This window comes from Vulpes lagopus, chromosome 5, assembly GCF_018345385.1.
Source record: "Vulpes lagopus strain Blue_001 chromosome 5, ASM1834538v1, whole genome shotgun sequence".
Lineage (NCBI taxonomy): Eukaryota > Metazoa > Chordata > Mammalia > Carnivora > Canidae > Vulpes > Vulpes lagopus.
The window spans coordinates 132,782,684-132,808,755 of NC_054828.1; the positions used below are offsets into that span (position 1 = coordinate 132,782,684).

General features: G+C 57.9%; 1 protein-coding gene across 1 annotated transcript in view; it reads left to right on the plus strand.

Annotated features, from left to right (window-relative positions):
- Positions 1-26,072, plus strand: part of MYT1L (myelin transcription factor 1 like) — a 405,580-nt gene that overhangs the window by 295,448 nt on the left and 84,060 nt on the right. The window contains 3 exon segments of the mRNA XM_041754071.1: positions 2,134-2,473; positions 2,476-2,488; positions 21,408-22,379. Coding sequence (XP_041610005.1) covers positions 2,134-2,473; positions 2,476-2,488; positions 21,408-22,379 — 1,325 coding nt within the window.

Below are 26,072 nucleotides of genomic sequence, written 5' to 3' on the forward strand. Positions count from 1 at the left end.
GCCACCCGGGGTTTCGGAGTTGGTGGAGCCTCAGCAGTCAGCCAGGGCCCTTCGCTTTACGGACGAAGAAAGGGATCCTGCACACGGAAGAGGGGACCGAGCAGGGTCGCACGCTGGGATGGGAGCGAGGTCCCTCCACCCCGGGCCCCGGCACACGCCAGCGTCCTCCGGGCCCCGGGTGACTCGTGTCAGCGCTACGACAGCACGAGAGGCACCCAAGCAACCGGAGCAAATCATTTTCTAAGAGACGTAAAGTCACTGCCGCTGCCTTTCATTCCCGGCGGGAGCTGTCTGGGAAGTGTTGATCCAAGTGGCAAACTGCGCGGTAGCGAGTGTCCAGAACCACGCGGGGGGACAGGCCTGCTGGGTCGCCGGATTCCTGAGCGAGAATAAACCTGCGACGAGGATCGAAGCGCAGGCATCACGTCCCCCCGGGGACCGAGTATGTGCCGGGCGCGGCACCGACCTCCGTACAGACCCCTTGCCTCCATCCCTAAAGCAGGTGTGCGACCCTCGCTCATGGGGGGGGCTGAAGTGCGAAGTCCAGTATCTGTCCCAGCCCCACCGCGTGGCGCCTGCCACAAGCACTTGGGGTGCGTCACCTTCCAGACGGCCCGTCCCTTGGCCACGGGTCTATCTGCGCCTCTTCCCACTGCTGTGGGGATGTGCCCGGGGCCAGCAGGGGCTTGAGCATCCGGCAGAGGCTCTGAGGACCCTCATCGGGCACCAGGGCGCCACGGTGACCGCCTCGCCCACCCTTTCCACCCAAGGCCCTCCTGGGAGTGAGACGCGTCCCCGAGTCCCCAGGCTGTCGTGCCCCTCCTGACCTTGGCCGGTGCCTGCCACCTCCCTGCCAGCCCCACGTCCCACACTCCAAACCCCCCCGCGTTTGGTTTTTATGTCTGTTTTCTGCACTGATCACGCTGTTTCTTGTGTTCACATCTTTGCAGAAATGTGTTTGAATAGCTCCACACGTCCCCCTCGAAGTCCCCCCAGCCTCAGCCCTGGCTCCCCGGGCCCGCTGCCCCTCCCTCCTTTGCCTAATGTAGCGCCGTCGCATGACTTCATCCTCGCATCGATCCCACGTCACCCATTCGTGAGGCGACACTTTCCCCCGTGCCCGGGACGTGCCCGGTATTTGGTGCACACGTCAACGGCACTGATCGGGTCCAACGCGGTCTCACTCGGCGGCTACGTCTGTGTCGTTCCCCTCCGAGTCTGGCAGGGCCTGGGCTCCAGCCCCACGGAGCCTCCCAAAATACACATGCGCTGGACGTGTCCATGTGAGACCGGAAAAACACGACCCATTTCAGGTCCAACACTAAGCCCATCAGAGTCCTCCCGACGGCTCACGCGGTCACGGAGATCACACATCTCATGTTAGGACCAAGGGAGCCGTTGCCTCTGTGCCCCGGGTCTTTCCCCCTTGTTCCTCGTGGCACATCCGCAGGCTTCCCCGGAGGATGAGTCATTAGCAACGTCGCTTTGGAAAACGGTCCCCTCTGGGAGGCTAAGGGGTGGGCTCCTGCTGTGACGGCCGTACCCCCCCCCCGTGGGTCGATTCCAGCAGGTTTTAGGAGCGACTGCCGAGCACACTTTGTTTTCTGTGGCGTTGAGATGGGCTTGACGATACTCCCCGTAGGGGCCAGTTGTGCTCCGTCTCTCTACACGGCAACGGGCATGTGCGGTTCCTCTTCTTCGCATAGTTCGTTGCGGTGACAGGTGCCGTTTCGTCCGTGGAATGTAGGAATCCAAGTGCGTCCAAAGCTTTCCCTCAGCGCACGCACGTTATGTTTCACGTGAACGGGTGCACGTTCCGCGCGTGGACTAGGGCTTCCTGTACGACGTCCGTCTCACATCATGCGTGCTTGGCGAGGTGTTTAAGAACGTGAGTTTGTGTTGTCAGCTGCGTGGCTCCCAACCGTCCCCTGAACTCCGTGGGACCCTCCGCCTTATTATCTGGTGGCCCCAGCGGGGAGCTGGGAGGGGAGGCGAGGGTGGGGGTGCCGGGTGGACGCGTGTGTACCTGTGTGGGTGGTGCTCCTGCTAAGCTTTAGCTCGCGTGACCAGGGCCCCCGGTGCTCTAACCTCCAAAGATAGTGACCCCGATCTTCTCTCTGTCTCTCTACACAGCGTCTATGGCTGCCCCTTGGCTAAAAAAAGAAAAACACAGGATAAGCAGCCCCAAGAACCTGCTCCCAAGCGGAAACCGTTTGCCGTGAAAGCCGACAGCTCCTCGGTGGATGAGTGCTACGAGAGCGAGGGGTCGGAGGACGTGGACGAGAAGGAGGAGGACGAGGAGGAGGAGTTCTCGGAGGACGAGGACGAGCACAGGGAGGAGGACGAGGAGGATGAGGAGGGGGACCGGGAGGAAGAGGAGGAGCTCGAGGAGGAGGAGGACGATGATGACGAGGATGGGGAGGACGTGGAGGACGAGGAGGAGGACGAGGAGGAGGACGACGACGACGACGAGGAGAGGAAGACAATGGTAATCTTTAAAATAGTAGTACCCGATACGTGGTGACGGGGCCCGAGTGTCCCCGCGGAGGTCCCGGTGGGGCGATTCAGGGCACAGCCACGACCGCGTGCTCACAGCGTGAGTGTACCTGGTCGGGGCTGGAACCAGTGTCCGTCCAGGTGTCCCTCACACTGGTCTGCAGACCATTCCTCTCCCTGTGCCGCCAGTCGGCAGATGCTGTGCGTCACTCGGGTCCGAGTGCTCGTCACTGACGTGGGTGCGCTGTTCGCCGTGGGCACGTTGACCCAGAACCTTACGGCAGCGCACCTACGAGGCTTCAGCATCCTGTGTTCCCGGAGGCTCTGCCCCTCACATACTGGTATCCGCCAGGTGCTGGCGTGGGGCTGGCTCGGCCTGCTGCCCTCCCAGGGCCGGGAGCTCGACGAGACCCCGGGGGCGCCCACGGGGGAGGCCGCGCTTGCCTGTCGGTGGCCAAGTCATACTTTTTGTCCCGGATTGGGGTGGAAGGAATATCGCTGAAACGAAACCGCTCCTCGACCCGTCATGGGCTTGGTGCCGGAGGACCGAGTTTCTGACCTGGGGTGTCCAGCGCTGCGAGGGAGCCAGGCGTGCCAGGGCGTGGCGCGCGCGGTGGTGACCGTGCTTTGGGTGGATTTGGGGTGGCTTTGCTTTTATATGGTTTCCTGTTAGCGTCAGGCTCACCGCCATAAGTTGAAAGATAATCCTTTCCTAAAAGTCATCTCTGCTCTAGAAGAAGGTGGGAGTTTTCTGAAGAGTCTAGATTTAGTCTTTATTGGCTTCGAGTTTGCCTCAGAGAAATGCCAAAAGTGTCTGAAAGCAAAAGGAGTGTCTTCTCTCAGGCTTCCTCCCCGGGCTCAGAGCTCTTGGAAGCCTGAACTCCGGGAGAGCTAATTTCTCGGAACCGGGGACGGCTGCTGCGGCCCGAGCGGAGAGCGGCTTCAGGTGGGGTGGGCCTGGGCTGGCTGTGGCCCACGCCGCGCGGCGGATGCGAACTGATGTTCCTCCTCCAGAGGCCATTCTCGTTTGTTCCTGGAAGCCTGAGTTTTATGACTGTTACAGCAGGTTCAGTCCTGCTCCTGGGGGCAATTCACCATCCCGTTCACGCAGGGAGACGAGCATGTCCGCATATGTGGGCACGCACCCGGGGCTGCACACACACGGATTTCACGCGTTAAAGTGCGGGCTCCCACGATGGTGCTTCCTGCCGTGACATCGGGGAGCGTGGGGTGGACACAGTCTGATGATGTGCGTCGGCCACGCACATGTGGGCACCGCCAGCCCCGCTGTGTGGACGGTGGCCCACACCCCAGCTCCCTGGCGAGACAAGACGGTGCCGCACGCTGAGCGTTACAGGCAGTACCTCCGTGTTCCATTGGGAACATTGGGGAACAGGCCAACCTGGCAAGTGACTTGTGGGCACCTTCCCTAAACGTGTGCCGTTTGGGGCAAAATCATTAAGTGCTGAAGCTGCGTAACGGTGTGTGACTGGACCGTGGCTTCTTGTAAGGACGGGGCGCAGCAGCATTGCCCTTCCGCGTGCCCGTTCCGTGCTCGGGCGGCAGCGCGGATCCAGGTGCGGGCGTTTGTGCGCGTCGCGTCCCGGTCCGAGAGCTTTGTGAACACGCATCACTGACACCGAGGGTCTCCACCACATTTTAGGTCCTGCTCTTCACTTGCTAGAATCAAACTTTCAAGTGTAGTTTCCTGAGGCTCACATTTTTGAATCTACTTTTCAAGTACCGAGTGACATGTTTTGAAGAAGCGGAGCTTTACCGAAATGCCGAAATAGCTTCAGGATGTAACTGGATCGGGGTTTGTTTTAATTATTATTCTAACTCGAATGCTTAGAACGTAGGTTTTTTTTTTTTTAGAACGTAGTTTTTAAAAGTGAGATAGTGGATCAAAACTAGTGAGAGATTCTAGAAAAATCCAAGAAAAGTTTCTGGGAAAACTCGAATAAGTGGGCATGATAAGTGGGTGTATGACGGAACCGTGAGACGCATGGTGGCATGAGAATAATGCAGGCCCCCGAGTGTCTAATTGCATGACCCACCTAGCACGGTGACTAGCACTCAGGTGTTTAGCAAACACTGGGTGAGAATCCGAAGCATACGAGGGCATAGTTTCTGGAAAGCAAATGCCCATTAAGAGCATAAATAATCAATTGTCACGTTCCCAGTTTCAGAATTCATATGCAGCATCCAGCTCCCCAGCTAAGCTCCTTCTAGAATCATCTATCATGTAAGACTTTAAAGACGTGTTGGGCCATGGCGAAGTGTCACTCGATCATCAGGCCACCTGCTCATCATAAGACTAATACCTCCAACTAACGGAGTATCCTTGGCAGCAAGGTGTAGTGATCTACCCCCTTTCAGATGGTCCCGAGGAGTCACTCGGGTCGAACAGTGATGGTCCGTGTGGACGACCTCCCACCGTGGTTCTGATTGCTGCTAGTTCCCTCAGGGAAGCACCAAAGGCTTGCTCGATTTCTGAGACAAACACAAGTATCTTTCCTTTTTTTTTTTTTTTAAGATTTTATTTATTTATTCACGAGAGACACAGAGAGAGAGAGAGAGAGGCAGAGACACAGGCAGAGGGAGAAGCAGGATCCCTGCAGGGAGCCCGATGTGGGTGGGACTTGATCCCGGGACCTGGGGTCGCGACCTGAGCCGAAGGGAGATGCTCAACCACTGAGCCACCCCGGCGTCCCTACAAGCATCTTTCCTAAGAAGAAATCACTGTCGGTGCCTGATATCTAGAGACTGCTTCACCAAGACTTCCTATAACACAGATTTCCTATAACGTTGGAGGCCGCCCATGATCACGTGTCCTAAGACCCCAGTTAGCCAAGTGTTTCATCAAGCGCTCGTTTCGCACAAACTCCAGACTATGTTTAATGCAGTTAAATAGGGCTTTGAAAGGCATATAGATCTATCAGTGCCCCGCTCTCATGCCCCCACTTACCAGGCACAGTCTGTGGGACCTCACTGGCAAATGGAGCGTCCACATCGCTGCCAACAGTGTGAGCTCCTCCACGTCTTTGCCGTGAGAGACGCAGCACGAGTACAGGGCATCCCATTCTGCGTGCCCTCGTCCCCTCCTTGAACGGTTCCGGCTGAAATCGGACCTTGGTGGAAAGCAGGGGGGGTACCTTTCGGCCGGGTGGCCAGAGTTCTGGGTCACCACCTGGAAGTCAATCTTCCACACTCCTTGGTTGCTGCTCTTGGCGGCCGTTAATCCCTGAGCTGTCGGCAGACTCCCTCCAAGGCGGGTTGTGCCTTTGTCTTAGCAAACGGAAGCAAGACCCTGAGTTAGGTTAACAGAGAAGCGGGACGATCACAGCACAGAGAGAGGAGAACATTCCAGACAAGGAAGGCGAGAGGCTGGCCCACACGCATGCACGTCCACACGCAGCCGACCGCCATCGGGCAGGAGGGATCAGGGCATCGTGACGGGGCCACACGACATCAGCCTTACGAGGAGATGCAGAGTCCGCCCACGTCCGCTCCTGGGATGCGATCACTGCTTCATCTGCCACAGCGTAGGCAGCGTGTCCCGTCTCTGTTATAAACTGGATCGCGCGGTCCCAGACGTTTTGTTTTAGAAAGAAAAAAAAAAAACAAACGTATTTAAACCCCTGGGTTATCACAACAGGGGCCCATAGACTGTAGAAGGACCATTATTTGCAACCTGGGGGTTAGATAGTGATTTTAATCCCAAGGATCCCCCAGCCTTGCAGTTATGTCTCAGCAGACTATCGCCAATGACGCACACGTCCCGCAGGTGTATTAAGTTTCAGGATCATGTTGGGTCTTCAGTGATTGTGTGAGACGGGTAGAGACCGGTTCACTGTCCTGCTCACTAGAGAGTGAGGCCCAGAAAGATTCGGTGATTATCAGTAGGTGGTGGTCGTGTGGCAGGCTCTGCGGATGGCTCTTCCTACCAGGCCTCACGTTCTTTTCATCACTTTCTGCCTGTTTGAGCAACAGGGAACAGGATCCGAGTGATTCTTTTCGGATTACATTAAATTCAGATAGAATTAATCAAAATTATATTTTGTCCCGTTGGCCTGGTCTTTTGCACGGAGGATTTTATTTTCAGAATGCGTTGCAATGGCCTAGGCTGCGTTTATTTTTTTTTTAATTTTTTTTTTATTGTTCTTTTCCCGGATTTAGGCTGCGTTTATGAAATGAAAGTCCCCCTGTTAAACTAAAGGTAAGAAAGTTATGGTTCAGGGGATCAGATTTTTTTTTTCTAATAGCAGATTTTGTCTGTCCTGTGGTAAATATCTTTTCGGATTCTTAAAAATTTGAGAAATCTAGGTGAGGTGGTCACTTAATGCCTCACAAATGGTGGTCTAATTTCCTAGTTCACCCCCACTAAAAATACTACTTTAAACAGTACGTGCACACGTACGTGTGTCTATACCATCCGTGTGTCTATGTGTGTCCCTGGGAGGACGTGCGGACCTGCCCACTGACCGGAAAGACGATGCCGTGGGCCAAGAACACAGCAATTTGCTCTCCAGACAAGAGAAAACGTCCAAGTTCACGGCCGTCTTCAACACGTAACCGTTGCTTCCCATGTGCCGCTTCTGAAACGCCCTGTAAGGAGGTGGCGTCCTCTCTGCGCTGCTCTTCGTTGAGTCTTGGGGCCGCCTTGGACACGGTGGCCCTGGGGGAGCCCAGCTGACCATTCAGCGGTCAAGGCCCTCCTGCCCCCCTGCCCTCCTGCCCCGGGGGCGGTCCGGTCCTCGCGGCCGCTCTCTGCTCGCGGGTGAGCCGCACACGGGCGGTGGCCACCAGGGCGCTCACAGCTGGGGAGCCGCGGGCTGGTGTGGGGGAAGCGAGTCGCCGTGAGAAGCTCCCGCAGGTCCGACACGAGCGCGGCAGGCCGGCGAAGCCAGGGAGCCCAGGCGGACGGGCGCTGCGGGGTGCACAGCTGGCCCTGCGCGTCCACCCGCCGCTTCTCCGGCCTCCGTCCGGCCGTCATGTGCCCCGTGGCAGCGCCTCTCTCGAGCCGACTCTGCGCTGTTCTCACCCTCGCGCGAAGCCGCCCTGTACGCCGTGGAGCTGCCGACAGGCCATTCTCCACAGGGACTCCACTTCCTGGGAAGGGAATTCAAGGCAAAACCCAGCCCGTATAAAATCCTCCTCAAAGAAACATTTTTTTTTAATTGCCAAGTATCCAGGGTGCTCCTTCTTTCAAGCGGGATGATGCAGTAGGCCCCACGTTGCTCAGGCATCGTGACAGTTTGCACTAGATGGGCCTGAAGTTCTCTAAGACGAAGGCGGAAGGCAGGTGGCGAGGGGTCCGTCCTGTGGCCTCCGAGTCCCCCAGACCCCCTCAGGAGCTGTCCTCACGGTGATCAGCCAATTACCCTCTTACCTCGCGCTCGGGGAGCTGTCCCTGATGAGGGGAGCGGAGCGCGCTGAAATGCAGACTCGGAAAATCACCATTAGCGAACCAGTTTTCTCTGCAGTCAGCAGAAACGGCAATGAGCTCTGAGACCAACATAGAAACAAAGATGACGTGCTTGGTTTGCAGGGTTTCAACTTGAGAACGGCTGTGGACACAGTTGGGAGAAAGAATATGATGATTTTTTTTTTATCATCTTAAAAATTAATCTTCCCCTACATCCATGAACGCGTTATTTCGGGCGGCCCAGCGTGCAGTGGAGGGCACGGCTCCATCGCTTGGGAACGAGTGAACAGGGTCAGGCGCTTCTAGGTGTAAGTCGGCGATACAAATGAGACTTCCTTCACGCAAACTAACTTTGCATGAGGATAAAATATAATTACGGCTCGTATTTCATGAATTTTCAGACAACTTAAACCCAAACTAGAAAACCTGCCGAGGATGTAACGTCACGTAGGTTTGAGATGCGAGCAACGTGCATGAAGGGCTGGGGAAGAGCCTTTCTTTACATGATCATGAGGAGAGAAAGACGTAAGAGAGCAGATCGAGTGTGTTTGTATTCAATCTGTTTTTAGGTCCACTTGCAGGAATTTCCAGCTTATTTGTTTTCGCCTATTAACCTAACCTGTGTTGCAAACGCCAGCTCCTCGTGTGCAGACTGGGCCGGGGGCCTGGCTTCACCCCCAGCTCAGGAGGCTAGTGGGCCTCCGGGCGGCTTGCTGTCCTGTCTGGACGCCGCGGGGGGTGCCGCGCGGAGGGAGGGACGTGCGCAGAGCCACAAGCAGCAGCTGCCCAGGGGCGCTGTCCGCGGGCTCCCACGTGCGTGCTCAGGCTCTTCCACGACTCGGGGCCGAGGCACGGCCGTGCGTATCCAGGCTGCTCTAGCGCAGGGGACCCGGAGCACGGTGACAGCCCGTTCCGAGAAATGACCGGTGCCCCCCCTACACCCAGACGTGCGTGGGGTCCCACGGGGACACGGACACGAAGCAGACAGCGCCTCCTGCCAAAGGAAACGCATCGGATAGTTTGAAACAGCAGCGAGTCCGTGAAAAATACGAACCCTGGTCCTTACGAAAGGCGGGATTAGAAGTCGCACGCCAAGGGACGGCCTTCAGGGTTTGGGCTCGGAGAACAAAATTTCCAGACACGGAAGACGGTGGAGCTCGGGTCCCTCGAAAGTCGTGCTGCTGTCGATGTTGAAGGGCCTTTGGAAACGGGTCAGATTCTTTCCACGTGACGGGCCTTAACCGCGGTCGAGTGGGAAGGAAGAGCAGGGCTGAGTCCGCCCGAGTCCCTCCCAGAGTCCCTCCCAGCCAAACACGCCCACTGGTCCCACGCCCACTGCGAGATGTGGAGGCTCTGTGAGCTGCGTGTGTGTGGGTGTGCGCAAGAGACAGAGACACAGAGAGACAGAGACAGAGAGGGAGAGACAGAGGGGAGAGACACACAGAGAGAGAGACACAGAGAGAGAGAGAGACAGAGAGGGGAGAGAGAGAAAGAGACAGAGAGAGGGAGAGACAGAGAGGAAGAGAGAGACACAGAGAGAGAGAGGGAGAGACAGAGAGGAGGAGAGACAGAGGGAGAGCAGGAGGAGAGACAGAAGGAGAGAGACACAGAGAGAGAGACACAGAGAGAGGGAGGGGGAGAGAGACACAGAGGAACACAGAGAGAGACAGAGAGGGAGAGACAGAGAGGGGGAGAGACAGAGACAGAGAGAGGGAGAGACAGAGAGAAGGAGAGACAGAGAGGGGAGAGAGAGACACAGAGAGAGAGAGGGAGAGACAGAGAGGAGGAGAGACAGAGAGGAGGAGAGACAGAAGGAGAGAGATACAGAGAGAGAGAGAGAGGGATAGAGGGACACAGAGAGAGGGAGCGGGAGAGAGACACAGAGAAACACAGAGAGAGACAGAGAGGGAGAGACAGAGAGGGGAGAGAGAGACACAGAGAGAGACAGAGAGAGGGAGAGACAGAGAGGGGGAGAGACAGAGACAGAGAGAGGGAGAGACAGAGAAGGGGAGAGAGACACACAGAGAGAGAGACAGAGAGGGGGAGAGACAGAGACAGAGAGAAGGAGAGACAGAGAAGAGGAGAGAGAGACACAGAGAGAGAGGGAGAGACAGAGACAGAGAGAGGGAGAGACAGAGAGGATGAGGCAGGGAGAAAGGGAGACAGAGACACAGAGAGACAGGGGTAGAGAGGGAGAGAGAAATGCAGAGGGACAGAGAGAGGGAGAGAGACACAGAGAGAGATGGAGAAACAGAGAGAGAGAGAGAGAGGGAGAGAGAAATGGAGAGAGACAGAGGGGGGAGAGAGACGGAGAGAGAGATAGAAAGAGGGAGAGAGAGATGGAAACAGAGAAAAGAGAGACAAACTGAGACAAATGGAGAGATAGAGAGATGGAGAGACAGAGACAGACAGAGACAGAGACAGAGAGAGGGAGAGGGCAGAGGGAGAGGGTGCTAATGGGCGTCAGTCTGCCTCAGTCTGGGGACTGGGGACCTCACACAGCTCCTTCTCTGGGTGGGCGGGTACAACTGTCCTATTTTTAGGTCGAAATTTAGAGAAGGCGGCGGCCTGAGGCGGCCTCGAGGGGGAAGGTCCGCGAGCTCCATTCAGGACACGGGGCGGCGCAGGGCCTCCAGGGCCTCGTGAACCAGCAGAGTCAGGAAGGAGCACGACCGAGGTCTGCGGGGCGCGACGTGATTCGGGGCCCTTGTGCAAGCGCCTCTATTTTTCCTTCAACGAGATCATCCGTCTCCTGGGAACCCCTCCCGGGGCAGCGCGGAGGCCGCGGGACAGAGCGCGACCTCGGACAGTCCGTGAAGACCCTCCCCGGGAGCCTCGGCCCTGCCCTCCGCCCGTGGGGCAGCCTCACCGCCCGACCTCGGAGATCCCGCGCGGGGCCCAGGCCAGAGCCGACCGCGGACGGGTCAGCCCCCCGGGGACCCTGGTGTCCACGCGTGATCGGGACGTGTCTGCGCGCCCACTCCGCCTTCCCTCCCTGGGTCCACTCACCAGGCCGGCGAACGTCCCTGCAGCCCCGTCTGCGTACCAGGCCCCGCGCCACATACTGGAGATTTGCTCGTGAGAAAAACAAGCCTAGGCCCGGCCCCCACGAGTCGGCGGGACAAACGCCGCTGGCTTCTCAGGCTTCGTGCTCGGGACACGCGTGCGGGTCACACTCCAAATCAGGGCTCCGGGCCCCGAAAGCACCACAGGATGAGAGGCCATCAGGAGAGCCGGTCCACGCCCCGGCAGGGTCCGCGACTGGATGGCTGACGGACGATCCGTGTTTCAAAAACATACGTGTACGTGACACGCGTGTGTATCCACAGGCACACCTCCGCGATGCTGCGGCCCCGTTCCGGATCCGGGCGCTGAACCAAAGTGAGTCCCAAGACTCGTTTGGTTTCCCAGTCCACAGAGTCGTGTTTACACTGCACCGCGCTCCGGTGACTGTGCGCCAGCGTCACATCTAAATGAACAAAGCAAAAGAAAAAAAAATTTTTTTAAAAATTAAAAAAAAAAATTAAAAAATAAAATAAATAAATAAACGCACAACATGCCCGCCTTCGTGAGGAGACGCTTTACACGCCGGCCGTCATCTGTGTTTTCGGCGACTTGTCATCGCTGATCACAAATCACCGTCACAAATATGATCATCATGAAAAAGGTTGAAAGTGCCGAGAATCACCAAGACGTGACGAAGGACAAGACGCGAGCGGATGCTGCAGGAGCAGCGGTGCGGAGAGGCAGCTGGCGCAGGGCGGCCCGACCGCGGTGAAGTGAGGTGTGCGGGTGCACGTGCTGCAAGAACCAGGGTCGGGGCCCCCGCGGACACCCTTGCGTGACCCCCGGTGGCCAATGGGTGGCAACTGGCCAAACGTGCTCGCTTACATGGAGGTAATCAGGTTTAACAAGTGCGAAGTCATCACGGAGCGTGAACGACACGCGTCTGGGTCTCCGCGACCCACCTGTCTGCTTCCTGGCGCGGCCCCAACGCGCCCCCGCCCGGCCCTGCTGGTCCGGCCCAGGACGCTCCGTGTCCTGCCGCCTCCTTGCTCCTCCGCGCACAGGCCAGGGCACCACACCTCACACTTCCCTTCCGTGTGCGAGCGTGTCTTCCGGCAACGCCACCTCCGAGGCCGCGGGGACACGTGCGTGGCTGATGCTTCTGCCCAAAGAGGTGCTCGATACCTAGCAGCCGAATGGCCCGCTGAGCAGTGTCGCCTCGGTGCCCCCGGGCCTGAGGACAGTGACAGCCGCGCCAGTCCGTGACCTGAGAGGTCCCTCCCGCACCGTCCTCCCCGAAGCTGCGCAGTTCGCAGTTTGAGGACGACGTCCAGACATGCCGATGTTTGACCCAAGCAAGAAAACGGCTGCTGGAGTCTGACACGCCTCCTGGTCAGGGGCTTCGGCCCATGCCTCAGTTTACCCCGGGACACGTGTCCCTAATCCTGACCAGGGTTGGCGCCGCCGGGTGGCCATCGGGTGGCCGTCGGGTGGCCCAGCGCACAGCGGAGGGGGTGCAGGAAATGCTTGTCGTTCGGGCGCTAGGAGAGCTGGGGGCGATGACAGGAGCCGAGATGAAGAGCACCTCCGCGAGCCCCTACCTCGTCGGGGAGCCTGCTCGCGTCCCCGGGGGCGGGTGGCCACAGCGAGACAGCAGGCGGGACCCAGCCGGGTGCAGCGCATGCTCCCGGGCGCGGGGCCCAAGCCCATGGGCCGCCACCAAAGGGCAGCACCGGTTCAGGGAAGAGGGCTGGGAACACACGTCCGGGTGGTTGCGCGGGAGCCTCCACGATCATCTCCCCAGGGGTTTGTGCTGGTGGGAACAGAGAATCCCGGGTGAGGGGGACGGGGTCCCGGGAGGCTCCGACTGCCGCCCAGCCCGGCAGGACCACCCAGTCCCCGCGTGTCACCCTCCCTCGGCCCCTGCAGCGCACGGGTGAGGAGGGGCGAGGCCAGCAAGGGTGGAGGCCGTCTCCGCCTCTCCCCTCGGGGAGGCTCCGCACGCAGAGACCTCGCCGGCCCGCACAGCCTTCCTGCCGGGGGTCGACGGTGCCCACCGATGCCGCGTCGGCCTGGGGGCCACCCGCTGCCCTCACAGGGCGCAGGGAGATCACTCGGGGTGGGCGGTCTCTACTCTCCTTACGTAAAAGCAAAACCAACTAATTCCAAATATTTTTTCAGCATCAATTTGGAAGTCACATGTCAGATTTCATTCACTCAATTTATTTTTAATCTTTTTTTTTATTTTTGGAGAGAGAGAGAGAGAGAGTGTGTATGGGGGAGGGGCGGAGGGACGCAGAACCCCAAGCAGACTCCCTGCTTGACGTGCAGCCCGACCCGGGGCTCGATCCCACGACCCTGAGGTCATGACCGGAGCCGAAATCAAGAGCCGGAGGCCCCACGGGCTGAGCCGCCAGGCACCCCGCAACCTCTCGTTGTAAACATTAAATTGCAAGAGATTTTGAGCGTTTGTTAGTCTGTGTGAGCAGAGTCCTCCGCACCCTGGCGCCAGCACCCAGTTTGTGGGCGTGCCCCGTGCCCCGTGCACCTGCAGCGCGTGCGTCTGTTGAGCAAAAGGAGGGACACATGCAATGTGGAAGAGCAGAGGGCCCTTCCCGGGCACTGGGGCCCCACGCAGCCCTACGCCCACGCTCTACCTGTGCTGGGTCGGGGTCGGGGGGACCCACCGGAGCAGAGCTTCCCGCCGGGCGGGAATCCAGGGAGGCCTGCGGCCGCTCAGTGAACGCAGCACCCCCCAGCGAGGTGCCGAGCTCCTCTGAGCACTTGTTCCCGGCGGGGGCGGGGGTCCCTGTGAGCCGGGGTCCCCGCGAGCTTCACCAGCCGGCTCACCTACCCACACGGAAGCAGGGAGCACGAGTCGCGTCTCTGACAGGCCTTCCTCACCTGGATCCTCTGAGGTCCCGGGTGACTGATGGGTGAGATTGGCCCATATCTGAACCCCCGGATATCGGCAAGTTCTGGAGAGCGGGGCAGCATCGCGAGGGCCCGGGGGGCCCGGGGTGGCCACGGCGGCAGGGCTCGCCCCCAAGGGCACCGGGACACACACAGGCTGCTTCGACCTGACGGAGCCACGTGTCCTCTAGTGTGAAGGTCCCGATGGGGGCCTATCGACAACTCTTTCCCGCACTGACATGCAAGGATCCTAAGAAAACGTCACTGGGGACGGGCTCTGGGCTCTGGCTCTGGGCTCTGGCTCTGGGCTCCTCTGGCTCTGGGCTCTGGAGCAGCGGGCGTCCTTCGCCTACGCAAGCTGACAAGGGTCGTGAGGGCACATCTCTGCCCGGATCATTGTAGCCACTGCTTCGACGGGGAAGGTGGGCAGACTCATCGGGAAGTTCCCCTAAGACTGAAACTAAGACAACCAACATCGTTGGGAGGACCACGACCAGGAAATGTGACAGTCGAGGCTGCAGGGGGACTGGCTGGGGTCCTCCGGCGGACGTGCATGGGCAGCCCTCCCTCCAGCTCTCAGTTCAGACTCCCCGCCCCCTCCTGCTCATGGGGACTTCGGTGGCGACAGGCCTCGGGTGCAGCCCCCTCCGTCAGGACGGGGGCGAGGCCTCGGGGAGGGTGCGGGGGACCCAGGGCTCATGGCGGGAGAAGAGGCTGCAGGAATGACCAGCACCTGGGCACGGAGGACGCTTCTCTGCTCCCTCGGAGGAAGCACTCCACACCTGCCCCAGAGCACACCTGCGGTATTTGAGGAGGATGAGGGCAGAGGGGGAGCTCCCGTCACTCTACCTGGGCTCAGGGAGGGGGCTGGCGGCAGGGGTCACATACAGGAGAGGGCCATCGTGAGCACAGTGGTGGGGGGTCTCTGTCCTCCCCACGGTCCTCCCCAGCCCCTGTGCAGCCTCCTCACCCAGGTAGTCTCTGTCCTCCCTGTGGTCCTCCCAGCCCCTGTGCAGCCTCCTCACCCAGGTGGTCTCCGTCCTCCGCACGGTCCTCCCCAGCCCCTGTGCAGCCTCCTCACCCAGGTGGTCTCTGTCCTCCCTGTGGTCCTCCCAGCCCCCTGTGCAGCCTCCTCACCCAGGTAATCTCTGTCCTCCCTGTGGTCCTCCCAGCCCCTGTGCAGCCTCCTCACCCAGGTGGTCTCCATCCTCCCTGTGGTCCTCCCAGCCCCTGTGCAGCCTCCTCACCCAGGTGGTCTCCGTCCTCCGCACGGTCCTCCCCAGCCCCTGTGCAGCCTCCTCACCCAGGTGGTCTCTGTCCTCCCTGTGGTCCTCCCAGCCCCCTATGCAGCCTCCTCACCCAGGTAATCTCTGTCCTCCCTGTGGTCCTCCCAGCCCCTGTGCAGCCTCCTCACCCAGGTGGTCTCCGTCCTCCCCACGGTCCTCCCCAGCCCCCTGTGCAGCCTCCTCACCCAGGTGGTCTCCGTCCTCCCTGTGGTCCTCCCAGCCACCTGTGCAGCCTTCTCACCCAGGTGGTCTTCGTCCTCCCCATGGTCCTCCCAGCCCCCTGTGCCGCCTCCTCACCCAGGTGGTCTCCGTCCTCCCCGTGATCCTCCCAGCCCCTGTGCAGCCTCCTAACCCAGGTAGTCTCTGTCCTCCCTGTGGTCCTCCCAGCCCCTGTGCAGCCTCCCCAACCAGGTGGTTTCCGTCCTCCCCGCGGTCCTCCCAGCCCCCTGTGCAGCCTCCTCACCCAGGTGGTCTCCGTCCTCCCCATGATCCTCCCAGCCCCTGTGCAGCCTCCTCACCCAGGTGGTCCCTGTCCTCCCTGTGGTCCTCCCAGCCCCCTGTGCAGCCTCCTCACCCAGGTGGTCTCCGTCCTCCCTGTGGTCCTCCCAGCCCCTGTGCAGCCTCCTCACCCAGGTGGTCTCTGTCCTCCCCACGGTCCTCCCAGCCCCCCTGTGCAGCCTCCTCACCCAGGTGGTTTTCTTCCTCCCTGTGGTCCTCCCAGCCCCTGTGCAGCCTCCTCACCTGGGTGGTCTCCATCCTCCCTGTGGTCCTCCCCAGCCCCCTGTGCAGCCTCCTCACCCAGGTAGTCTGCGTCCTCCCTGTGGTCCTCCCAGCCCCTCTGCAGCCTCCCCACCCAGGTGGTTTCCATCCTCCCCGCGGTCCTCCCAGCCCCCTGCACAGCCTCCTCACCCAGGTGGTCCCTGTCCTCCCTGCAGTCCTCCCAGACCCCTGTGCAGCCTCCTCACCCGGGGAGTCTGCCCCCTGCCCCCTCCCACCCCCAGGACTCCCTCATGTTTCCGTCCACACGGCGTTATGCACCTGCTGGTCCCTGAAGCCCGTCTGGACGCTCCCTGGTTCCTGGCCTCCCCTGCACACCTGGTCGGATCCCAGGGTCGGGGCCCCAGGCGTTGACAGGCTAAGCAAGCTGACAAGCCACGGCTGGTGTCATAACCAAGTCCTCAAGTCATCCCGAAGCAGTCTGTCTGGGGATGAGGCATGAGAACCGCATGTCACAAAGAGCGGAAGGTCCATCTGGAAGAGAAGAGTCTGGACGGAGCGTCCAGGTCCGGGCGTGAGAGCCGCGCCATCCAGCTGCTCCAGTGGACACAGTGCTCCCCCCAGCATCCCGTGGCCCCCGCTCCAGTGGGCAGCAGCAGCGGGACCGTCTGGGCTCCGTCCATCGTCTGTGGGGTCAGGGGTGCTCCCACGGCTGCTCAGGACACACACGGGCCTTGGGGCCACGGAGCGAAGCCGTCTCTGCCGGGCAACCCCGCCTGCGGGAGCACCTGACCCCACCTTCCCCAGCGGCTGTTAAAACAGCAGCATAGTCATTGGAATCCAAGGTTTTACCACCCTTGCCTACTTATAAGTCAAAAATAAGTTGTGATGTTCGTTTATTTCTGTAATGAGAGACCTCGACCCACGCGCTGCCGTCCTGAGGAACATCGGGCTTCGTTGCTTGGAGCCCCTTGGGGGGTCGCCCCCAGACCCCAGCACCTGTGCCCTGGAAAGTCTAGAGCATCTCCCGCTTTGATGCGGGCTCTCTCCTTTCTGTTTTGTTCTTCTGGGTTTTTTAAAATTTTTTTCCTTGTCTTTTTTTTTTTTCTTTTAATCTGTTGTGTGTTTGCCTGCCCAGGGCTTATTTGAAAGGCTAGAAAGAGCAACACAATCAGGACTGGATATTGGAAGAGTCCAGAGCGGGGTCTCGAATGTATTTTTTTGAGACAACGCACCGGACAGCCAGTGCTTGTCATTACCACGTCGAAATCCGCAGAGCTCCCCCCATCAAATCGCGGTCGTGAAAGTGCCGGAGAAACCCTCCGAGATTTTCCTTTCAGATCTCTTTCTGGTCCCCTAATGGTCACTGTCAAGTATAAATTGTTCATAACAGTCCGACTCCAGGGAGGTAAGATTCCCACCCACGGCATTTCAGAAAAGCTCCTGGAGATGCCACGAGGGCGCGTGGGCCCGGGCGCTGAGCGGCCTGTGCCTCTGGGCCCGGACCCCTCACTCCGCCGCCGCGTGACGTCCGTGGCTCCGCCTCGTGTCTGTGACCTCGCGGCTTTGCGGGGCGCACACTTACCACAGGAAACCACAAAAAGAAAACTGAGGTTCTTTGGGCTCCTCCCCAAACTCCAGTGTAGAAAGTTAGTGTCTTTTATGCAGCTGGTGACCCACAGGTTTTTCACAGCAACACGTTGTCCGTCTTGATGGACCGCTGGCCCCTGAGCCCCGGGGTTCGTGCGGCCGCAGGTCCAGGCTGTGGACCGTCGGAGCCACGTCGCTGAGCCCCGGCCAGCACGCGGGTCGTGCCCCCTTCCGCGTGGACCACGTCGTTTTAGCCTCGGCACAAGCGAAGCAGAGGGGCAACCTGAAATCCCAAAACCGGAGATGGAATCGTCCCTGCTGACCGTAAGCGCTTCGAACCCTGGCGGAGGCCGGTGCCAGTGGGCGCGTGGAGCCTGCTTGCTGCCCGCCGGCCGCGCCCACCGCCCACGTCAGAACAGCTGACTATGTCACGGACGTTTCCAGGTGGCCGGATGCCAGGAACTGAGAAACCCCAATAACCTGCAAGCAGTCCTGGCGGCTGGCACCGTCTACTGCCACCCCCACCCGCATGGATGGTGGTCACGCAGCCGCACACGACGCCGAACGGGGAGGAAGAGCCACGCCGTGCCGCCGGCCGCGTAACCCCATGCGAACACGGTTCCCCGGCCTGTTCCCAGAGAGGCCCCCTTCCCCTGGCCCCTGCTCTGGGGGCGCTGCGTCCACGGGTAGCCCAGCCACCGCGTGCAGACCGCCTTCACCGTGCGGGGTCTTTCCACGGAGCTTCCTCGTACTTCCTGTAGAAGCTCCCCAGAGGGGTCAGGCCTGCGGTGCCCCCAGCTCCACATGCTAGTGAGCAGTGGACGAGTCACCTGACCGGCTCGTGTTCTCACGTACCCCGTTGATCTTTGCTCTGACATGTCTGTGACCACGGTGTGGTGCATCTGCTCTTGTGAAGCCCACTATCACGACCCAGAGCTGGAGGGCACCTTGGAGGCGGTGGCACTTTGCCCCCCCACGGCCCCGTGCATGGGGCGAGGCTGCAGGCTCCTGTGCCGTGGTCGTCCCATTCCCCACCCCCACCACCCCATGTGTGGTGCGTGGGACGAGGCTGCAGGCTCATGTACCATGCCCATCCCATCCTCCCCGTGCATGGGGCAAGGCTGCAGGCCCCTGCACCGTGGCCGTCCCGTTCTCCCCCACCCCCCGTGTGTGGTGTGTGGGACAAGGCTGCAGCCTCGTGTACCATGCCCATCCCATCCTCCCCGTACATGGGGCAAGGCTTCAGGCTTGTGCAAAGCTGCAGGCTCTTGCACCGTGGCCATCCTGTCTCCCCCGTGCATGGGGAGAGGCTGCAGTCTCCTGCACCATGGCCGTCCCCCACCCTTGTGCATGGTGCATGAGACGGGGCTGCAGGCTTGTGCACCATGGCCATCCCATCCTCCCCATGCATGGGGCAAGGCTGCAGGCTTGTGCAAAGCTGCAGGCTCCTGCGCTGTGGCCGTCCTGCCCCCCCTCCTCCCGGTGTGTGGTGTGTGGGACAAGGCTGCAGGCTCATGCACCGTGGCCGTCCCCCCACCCCATGCGTGGGGCAAGGCTGCAGGCTTGTGTACCATGGCCATCCTGTCCCCCCGCCCCATGCATGGGGTGAGGTTGCAGGCTCCTGCACAATGGCTGTCTCGCCTCTGTGGGGGTACATAGCTCAGGGATCGAGTGAGAGAGGAACAGGTGCCCGGTTACCAGGAGGGCGAGGCGTAGGGGGCTCAGGAGCTGTAACAGCAAAGACCTTTCCTACTTGGGACCAAGGAACTGAAGGCAACCCTAGGATTCAGAGGGTGGAGAATTAACAGAAGTCAACTAAACCTAAACGTGGCGGGAGGTGTTCACCTCCATGACGTGCGGGTCACGGCCACGGTCCCCGGGGAGCCTCTCCCGCAGTTTGAGGAGCCAGGGGGTGACACGGGCCTGTTTCCCGTTCGTGCCTCCATCCGTCTCCTCCTTCCTACGTCCTTCAGGATGCTAAGGCGCGTCTCACACAGGAAGTTAAGAGAAAATCATAAAAATAATACACATTACCTGACGTGTTTTCTTCTTTGACTCATCTTGGAAAATGCCCCAAGATGGTGCTCGTGCCTCCATGGTTCCAAGCGTATGTATTGATTCGCATCACGGCTGGGTCTTGGCGGGCACAGACCTGGGGGTGGCCTCAGAGCCCCCACTCGGTGCGGCAGGGGCCTGGCTGGCTGCCCGGGGGCCGCGCCGCCGCTCACAGCCCGTGGATGCAGAAGCCACAGTGTGTAAGTGGAGAGGAGAATGTGACCTTTACATGTGACGCATCCACCAGGACAGGATCGCCGTCGGCGTCCAGGACCTGGAGGCCTGCACCAAGGGGGCGGCGGGCATGCCAGTCAGACGCGTCCAGCCGGTGCCTGGTTGTGCTCCCGGGGTCGGCGTCTCTCCCCTTGCCGCTCCTCGGGAACACGTGTATCCTTTATGCTAAAGAAAGGGATCGATAGGGATCATCCAGAAAACAGACCCGATGTGCTGTAGACAAAGGGCGACGCTCTATGACTAACATACGGGAAACTTGACTTGCCGATGCTTAGAAAGACGCGTTAGATGTTTAAAAGCTGTTGACTTGCTCTGTGGGCCAGCAGGACATCGTCACTGATGTGTCGGTGCCCGGCCGAAGTCTCCTCGGAGGGATCAGCGTGACGTCATAACGGAGGCCCCGGGGACACCCCGGCTCAGCCGTGAGGGAAAAGGTACTTAGTGCTAATCGGTGCACCTCCTTCCTCCAGCGCGTTGATGAACTGGAGCGATTCTCCTTTGTTTTGTTTTGTGTTTTGTTTTTTTTTTTAATCACAGAGACAGAAGGCGGGCGGGGTGTGACGGCGGCGTGGGGTTCCCTGCAGCCAGTCTGAGGGCTGGGGGAGGGGAGCTCCCGGAGCCCGCCCGTCAGTCCTGCACTGGAAGCACCCGTGCTCGCGACCCTGCAGCACGGGGGACAGACATGCACGTCCCAGATATTCCTTGAGTGTTAGAATACATTTTGGGTGGAAAACAGGAGTTTTATGTAATTTTTTTAACCCGGTGTTGTTTTAGCAAGTTGTCCGACACGTTTTTGGAGACTGGACGTAGTGCTCGTCCGGACGGTGTTCCCAGCGGGGAGGCGGGCAAACCCGGGTGCCACGGTCACGGTAAAGGCCGCAGCATCCGGGCCCCAGGCGCACCGCTGACCGCACGGCCCGGAGCTTTCCGGGCTCCCCCGGGGCAAGCGCACCCCCTCCCTCCCGCCCTCTCAAACCTGAGATACGAATGCGGGAACCACCGTTAATTAGAGGTAGTTTCTAAACTTTGGCCGCACGTTCCCGTTGCCTCTCCGTGGACCGTGACACACTGTCTATAAGGTAGAACATTCGAAATAGCGTCATTCAGTCCACACGTGCGCTCCTGACGCCCGACGCCCAGCGTAGGTGGCGGCGCCGCTGCCGGAGCCCGAGGCCTTCCACTGTGGTTCCTGAGCATCACTGTGAAAACAAACGATTTAAAAGCAATTGCCGCGAACATCTGTCTAAGAGTCGGTAACGAGTCAAGTTCGTGAACTCTTAGAGAGCCTGGTAATACGATGAGTGTAATTATCACGCATCTGCTTGGGCTGCAAATAAATAAAGCCAATAAAAGATAAAAGTCACTCGTAAAATTTAGAATGAAAAATTCATATTTTAGAATTACACATACCACACAGACTGGCTCATTTTAAGAATAATTAAGGAAATGGAAAGTTCCTAGCAAGGGCTTCCCGCGGGCCCCGGCTGTAGCGCAGTCCGTGCCCTCGGTGGCACAGCGCCAGCCCCGCCCGCCGCACGCGGGGCTTCGTCTCCAGTACGCAGTGAGCAGGGTTTTGACGGGCCATTGACTTGCTTTCCATGCTGTTGCCACTAAACTTCAAGTTCTAGCCACTTTTTCCTTTTCTTTTCTTTTTTGTCCCTTTTTTTTTATCTTCTTTGCAGAAGACCATCAAATGAGCTGTCACAATTCTCGAATAATGCAAGACGCGGAGAAGGACGACAACAACAACGAGGAGTACGATAATTACGATGAGCTGGTGGCCAAGTCCTTGCTGAACCTCGGCAAGATCGCCGAGGACGCGGCCTACCGGGCCAGAACGGAGTCGGAGATGAACAGCAACACCTCCACGAGCCTGGAGGACGGCAGCGACCGGAACGAGGCGCTGGGCCGCAAGAGCGAGCTGAGCCTGGACCTGGACAGCGACGTGGTGAGAGAGACGGTGGACTCCCTGAAGCTGCTGGCCCAGGGACACGGGGTGGTGCTCGCGGAAAACCTCAACGACAGAGCGTACGCAGACTCCCTGTCGCAGCAGGACAGCAGGAACATGAACTACGTGATGCTGGGCAAGCCCATGAACAACGGGCTCATGGACAAGATGGTGGAGGAGAGCGACGAGGAGGTGTGTCTGAGCAGCCTGGAGTGCCTGCGGAACCAGTGCTTCGACCTGGCTCGGAAACTGAGCGAGACCAACCCGCAGGACAGGAGCCAGCCGCAGAACATGAACATCCGCCAGCACGTCCGGCAAGAGGACGACTTCGCGGGGAGGACGCCGGACAGGAACTACTCCGACATGATGAACCTGATGCGGCTCGAGGAGCAGCTGAGCCCCAGGTCTAGAACTTTCTCCAGCTGTGCAAAGGAGGACGGGTATCACGAACGAGACGACGACACCACCTCCGTGAACTCGGACAGGTCTGAGGAGGTGTTTGACATGACCAAGGGAAACCTGACCCTCTTGGAGAAAGCCATTGCTTTGGAAACAGAGAGAGCGAAGGCCATGAGGGACAAGATGGCGATGGAGGCCGGAAGGCGGGACAATGTGCGGTCGTACGAGGAGCAGTCGCCAAGACAGCTTCCCGGGGAGGAGAGGAAGCCTAAGTCCAGTGACAGCCATGTCAAAAAGCCATACTATGGTAAAGGTAATATTTCTACCTAACGTAAGTTGCCTCATGAAAGCAGGAGCTAGGGTGAAAGATGCCAATGATGCTCCGCAAAGGAAGTGTGCATCACGCTAAGTCTTATCACTGATGCCCATCTCTTTGGAGCTGGTTACAGAATTACATTTTGTGATTGTGTTTCTGAAGAGCGAATAAAATATCTGTCTGGGAGATGCACAAAGCAGCCCAATGTCCCATCAGAGCAGATGAGGGACACGTTTCAGCGGGAGAGGCTTGCCTTGGAAAGACAGGGCTAGCGCTCACACCGCGCGTGATAGGGGACGTTAGCGTGAGCCTGTGTTCTTACACACGGAGCAGAGTCTATGTGGAGTGGCGAGGGCCCACGCAACGAGTAGCCAATCAGGGGTGAGACACGTATTTTATGTATCGGAACGGGTAGGAGGCATCATGATTTATAAAATTATCAGCCAAGTGACACTTATTGATGAAACACCTCCCCCCCCATAGAAAACATGCCCTCATAGAAATTGAACACAAACGGAATGACCTACAACGTAAGAGAAGGGCAGTGACTGCACATTAATTATCTTCAGATAGTGAGTAATGGGAGCCGTTTGCCATGCAAGGCGTGGTGTGTCCTGAGCTGAGGTCGATAGTCGTTCCTTCAGGGTGTCCATCCCCGCTCACTGATTCCATTCCGTTCTGTGGAAACGGTTATGGCGCCTACTCTATGGCGAAATACTCAAAAACCACCCAACACGATAGTTTCAGCAGATTTTTCACTTATGAGCTCCACAGGCCCATATTTTCACGCATCTTCCTACGTGAAGCAAACACAGAGTCAGCGCATCTACGGAGCGTTTAGACATGAACGGGTGACTGGCCCTGTGTTTGCAATAAGAACCGTGTCCACTTGGGATACGAGCTGGTTATGACGTAACCCCACGAGGAGCCTCGAGACCGTGGGCATCTCGGTTACAAGACCCAAAGTCAGAAGCCATTTCAAAAACGAAGCTGGTAATTCCTTAAACCCTCCCACGTTAGGACCAAAGCACATCCTCTGTCTTACCTTGTGTTCTATTCCTTACAAAGACTGGGTTTCCTCACTGTGGATCTGATGCTGAGGTTCAGGAATTTGGCTTGAAAATCAGTTGCTATGGAAACCTCAAACGATCAGAGAACCAGTTTCTCCCGTTGTGACCTAGGTGTGTAGTCTCCTCTCAATGTACACGTGCATCGCTCCTGTGGCATCGCTCTAACCGAAGCCCGGCTGGAGACAGACCTTAGCCAGAGGCCCGGCGGGTCCTCGACGCGGCAGGTGCTTGAGCGCTGACCGCCGTCTCGGTACGGGAGGCGGAGGGGGACCTTCCGGGGGGCGCGGCATCTGAGGAAAGGGGACAGGCGCTAGCCCGGCCGAGCGTCAGCTTGCTCAGGGTGCAGTGAGACCGTGAAGCCGCATGTGTGCGCACAACCATAGTGCGACCCACCAGGACGTTTGAGACTCCTAGGAACCAGACACCTGTAGGAAGTAGTGTCCTTTCTCACGGGGCGGCTCAGTCGGACTGAGGCCTCACGTGTCAGAAGTCGGTAGAGCGGGTTTCATGGTGGAGCTGGCAGCAAGGGATGCGGCAACGGACCTCGGGAACGTGTGGGCTCACGGGGCATCGCAGACTCCATGTCGCCCTGGCTTCTTTGGCTTCTGTGGTTCCCTTAAACCCAGCAGCTTTCTGCAGACCCTTACTCATTTTGCTTTGTCATTGTTATTTTATTTTATTTTTTTATTTTTTATCTATTTTTTTTATTTTTTTGCAAGAAATGGAATTCAAACTGCTTGCTTCCCTTCAACAGATGGGGCTGAGGCGGGAACAAACAGTAAAACCTGAGATGCGCTTTTCCCTGAAGCGGGGAAGGGTTGGGGTATATGGATCTTCCCGATGAGTCAGAAGCATTGACCCCTGACTCTACCTGTTTCTGTAGATTCCTTCCTCTGAGCCAAGCTCCCCCATTCCGTACGTGTGTTCCACTCCGTTCCCAGGTCTTTTCTCAGGATACCCGTAGGTACGTTCAGAACCGATTAAATGAAACCAAGCAGGGACACCAGAGTGGGCCAAGGAAATTAATGGCCTCCTTACTAAAAATATACATGATATGACATTCTCCCAACACGGCCAACGGACAGTTCCTACGACCGCATAGCTTGCCAACAGTCTTTATTTCCAGCTTCGTTGTTGCCTTATTGTACCAGTTCTCGTTTATACACGATCTCCTTGAAATTATTTAAATTATAAATGAGCAACCTTTTCCAAAATCTTGAGCTAAAACAGAGGAAGTTCATCATGAAACTCCTCTGTCTTTCTTCTCCTCAAGCATCCACGTGAAAGGGAGGAAAGGGAGCAAGCTAAATCCAGCGCACGATTTTTTTTTTTTTTCTAGACGTTCTCGCAGGGTTTTCAGTTGAATTACTGGTCTGTTTGCTTGCTTGGTTGTTTTGTGTTTGCTTGAATGTTTACCTTCAACTGGGATTTCCGGAAATCAGCATGCGAGGGGAGGGGACACGGCGGAGGCGAGCGGCATCGAGAGGAGATTATACCCTTGTGTCCTCCAAAAACTGAAATTGTTTGAGCACTTAATTCTATACAGATCTGCACTGAACTTCAGAACACTTTGGAAATCTGAGACCTAATGAAATTCGTTAGGAAGTCGTAAGTGTGCTAATGAAAAAGAGTCACTTAAGGATGAATAATGGTCACAATGTAGGGTTTTACCTTTACATGCTATTTACATTTAGCTTATGATCTTTAATAATGAATATTTTCCTCTGAAACCGTTACTGTGCACTTACTATTTCATATTTACATTAATTAAGTCATATACTAACATTACTATGAAACTACGCAAAAGGCGATAAAATGCTAGGTTTTTTGATCGCAGGTGTAAGGGAAGCTCCAGTAAGATATTTAGAAACCGAAGCCACGACACGGTATCAGGTCGTCTTTGGAGACTCTGACCTTCCGTGAGGGCAGCGAGTCGCTGACGGCCGTGTCCAGGGCACGCCCCTCCAGCACCGCGCTGGTTTACAGACCCACGACCTGAAAGATGTATTTATTACCCAGAATAAAATGCTAGCTAAGAACAGAAAGGAGGGTGAGGGTTTTTTTACATAAACATAAAGTTGTTTATTTCTTCCCGTGAGCCCTTTGTCTCCTTCAAGGTCGCATGCATGACTTAGGAAGAAAGTCCATACGAGGTCATAAAACTTGAACCAAACCTACATTTCCTCGCTGTCTCGATTGGCTGGTTAACGAGACATTGATAGGAAAGGGTTACGCCCCTAAGGAAACTGTTAACCCCACTCTCCCTGCACCAAACCACCACAGTCACCATCTGTGGACGATCTGTGCCGCTGGTTTTCAAAAACTGGCTCAAAAACGACGTTTTTGCAGCCTTAGATGACAACCTGGTCTGAGCCTTCCCTTAGAACTATCTTCTGGAGCTGTTTTCTGCACATTGATGAAGCGTGGTCAATCCTGGATTAGAGAAAGAGCTTTCCTAGCAATAGGGTTGCATCTCTGGCATCTGGCATTCACGTTCGACCCGTGGCCCGCTCTGCTCCTCCCTCGACCGGTGGTGCAGAGCGCCAGCAGGGCTGTATGAAACCATCACCTCCTGATTTTGTTCATGCATGCACAGCCTCCTAAGATCCTTCCT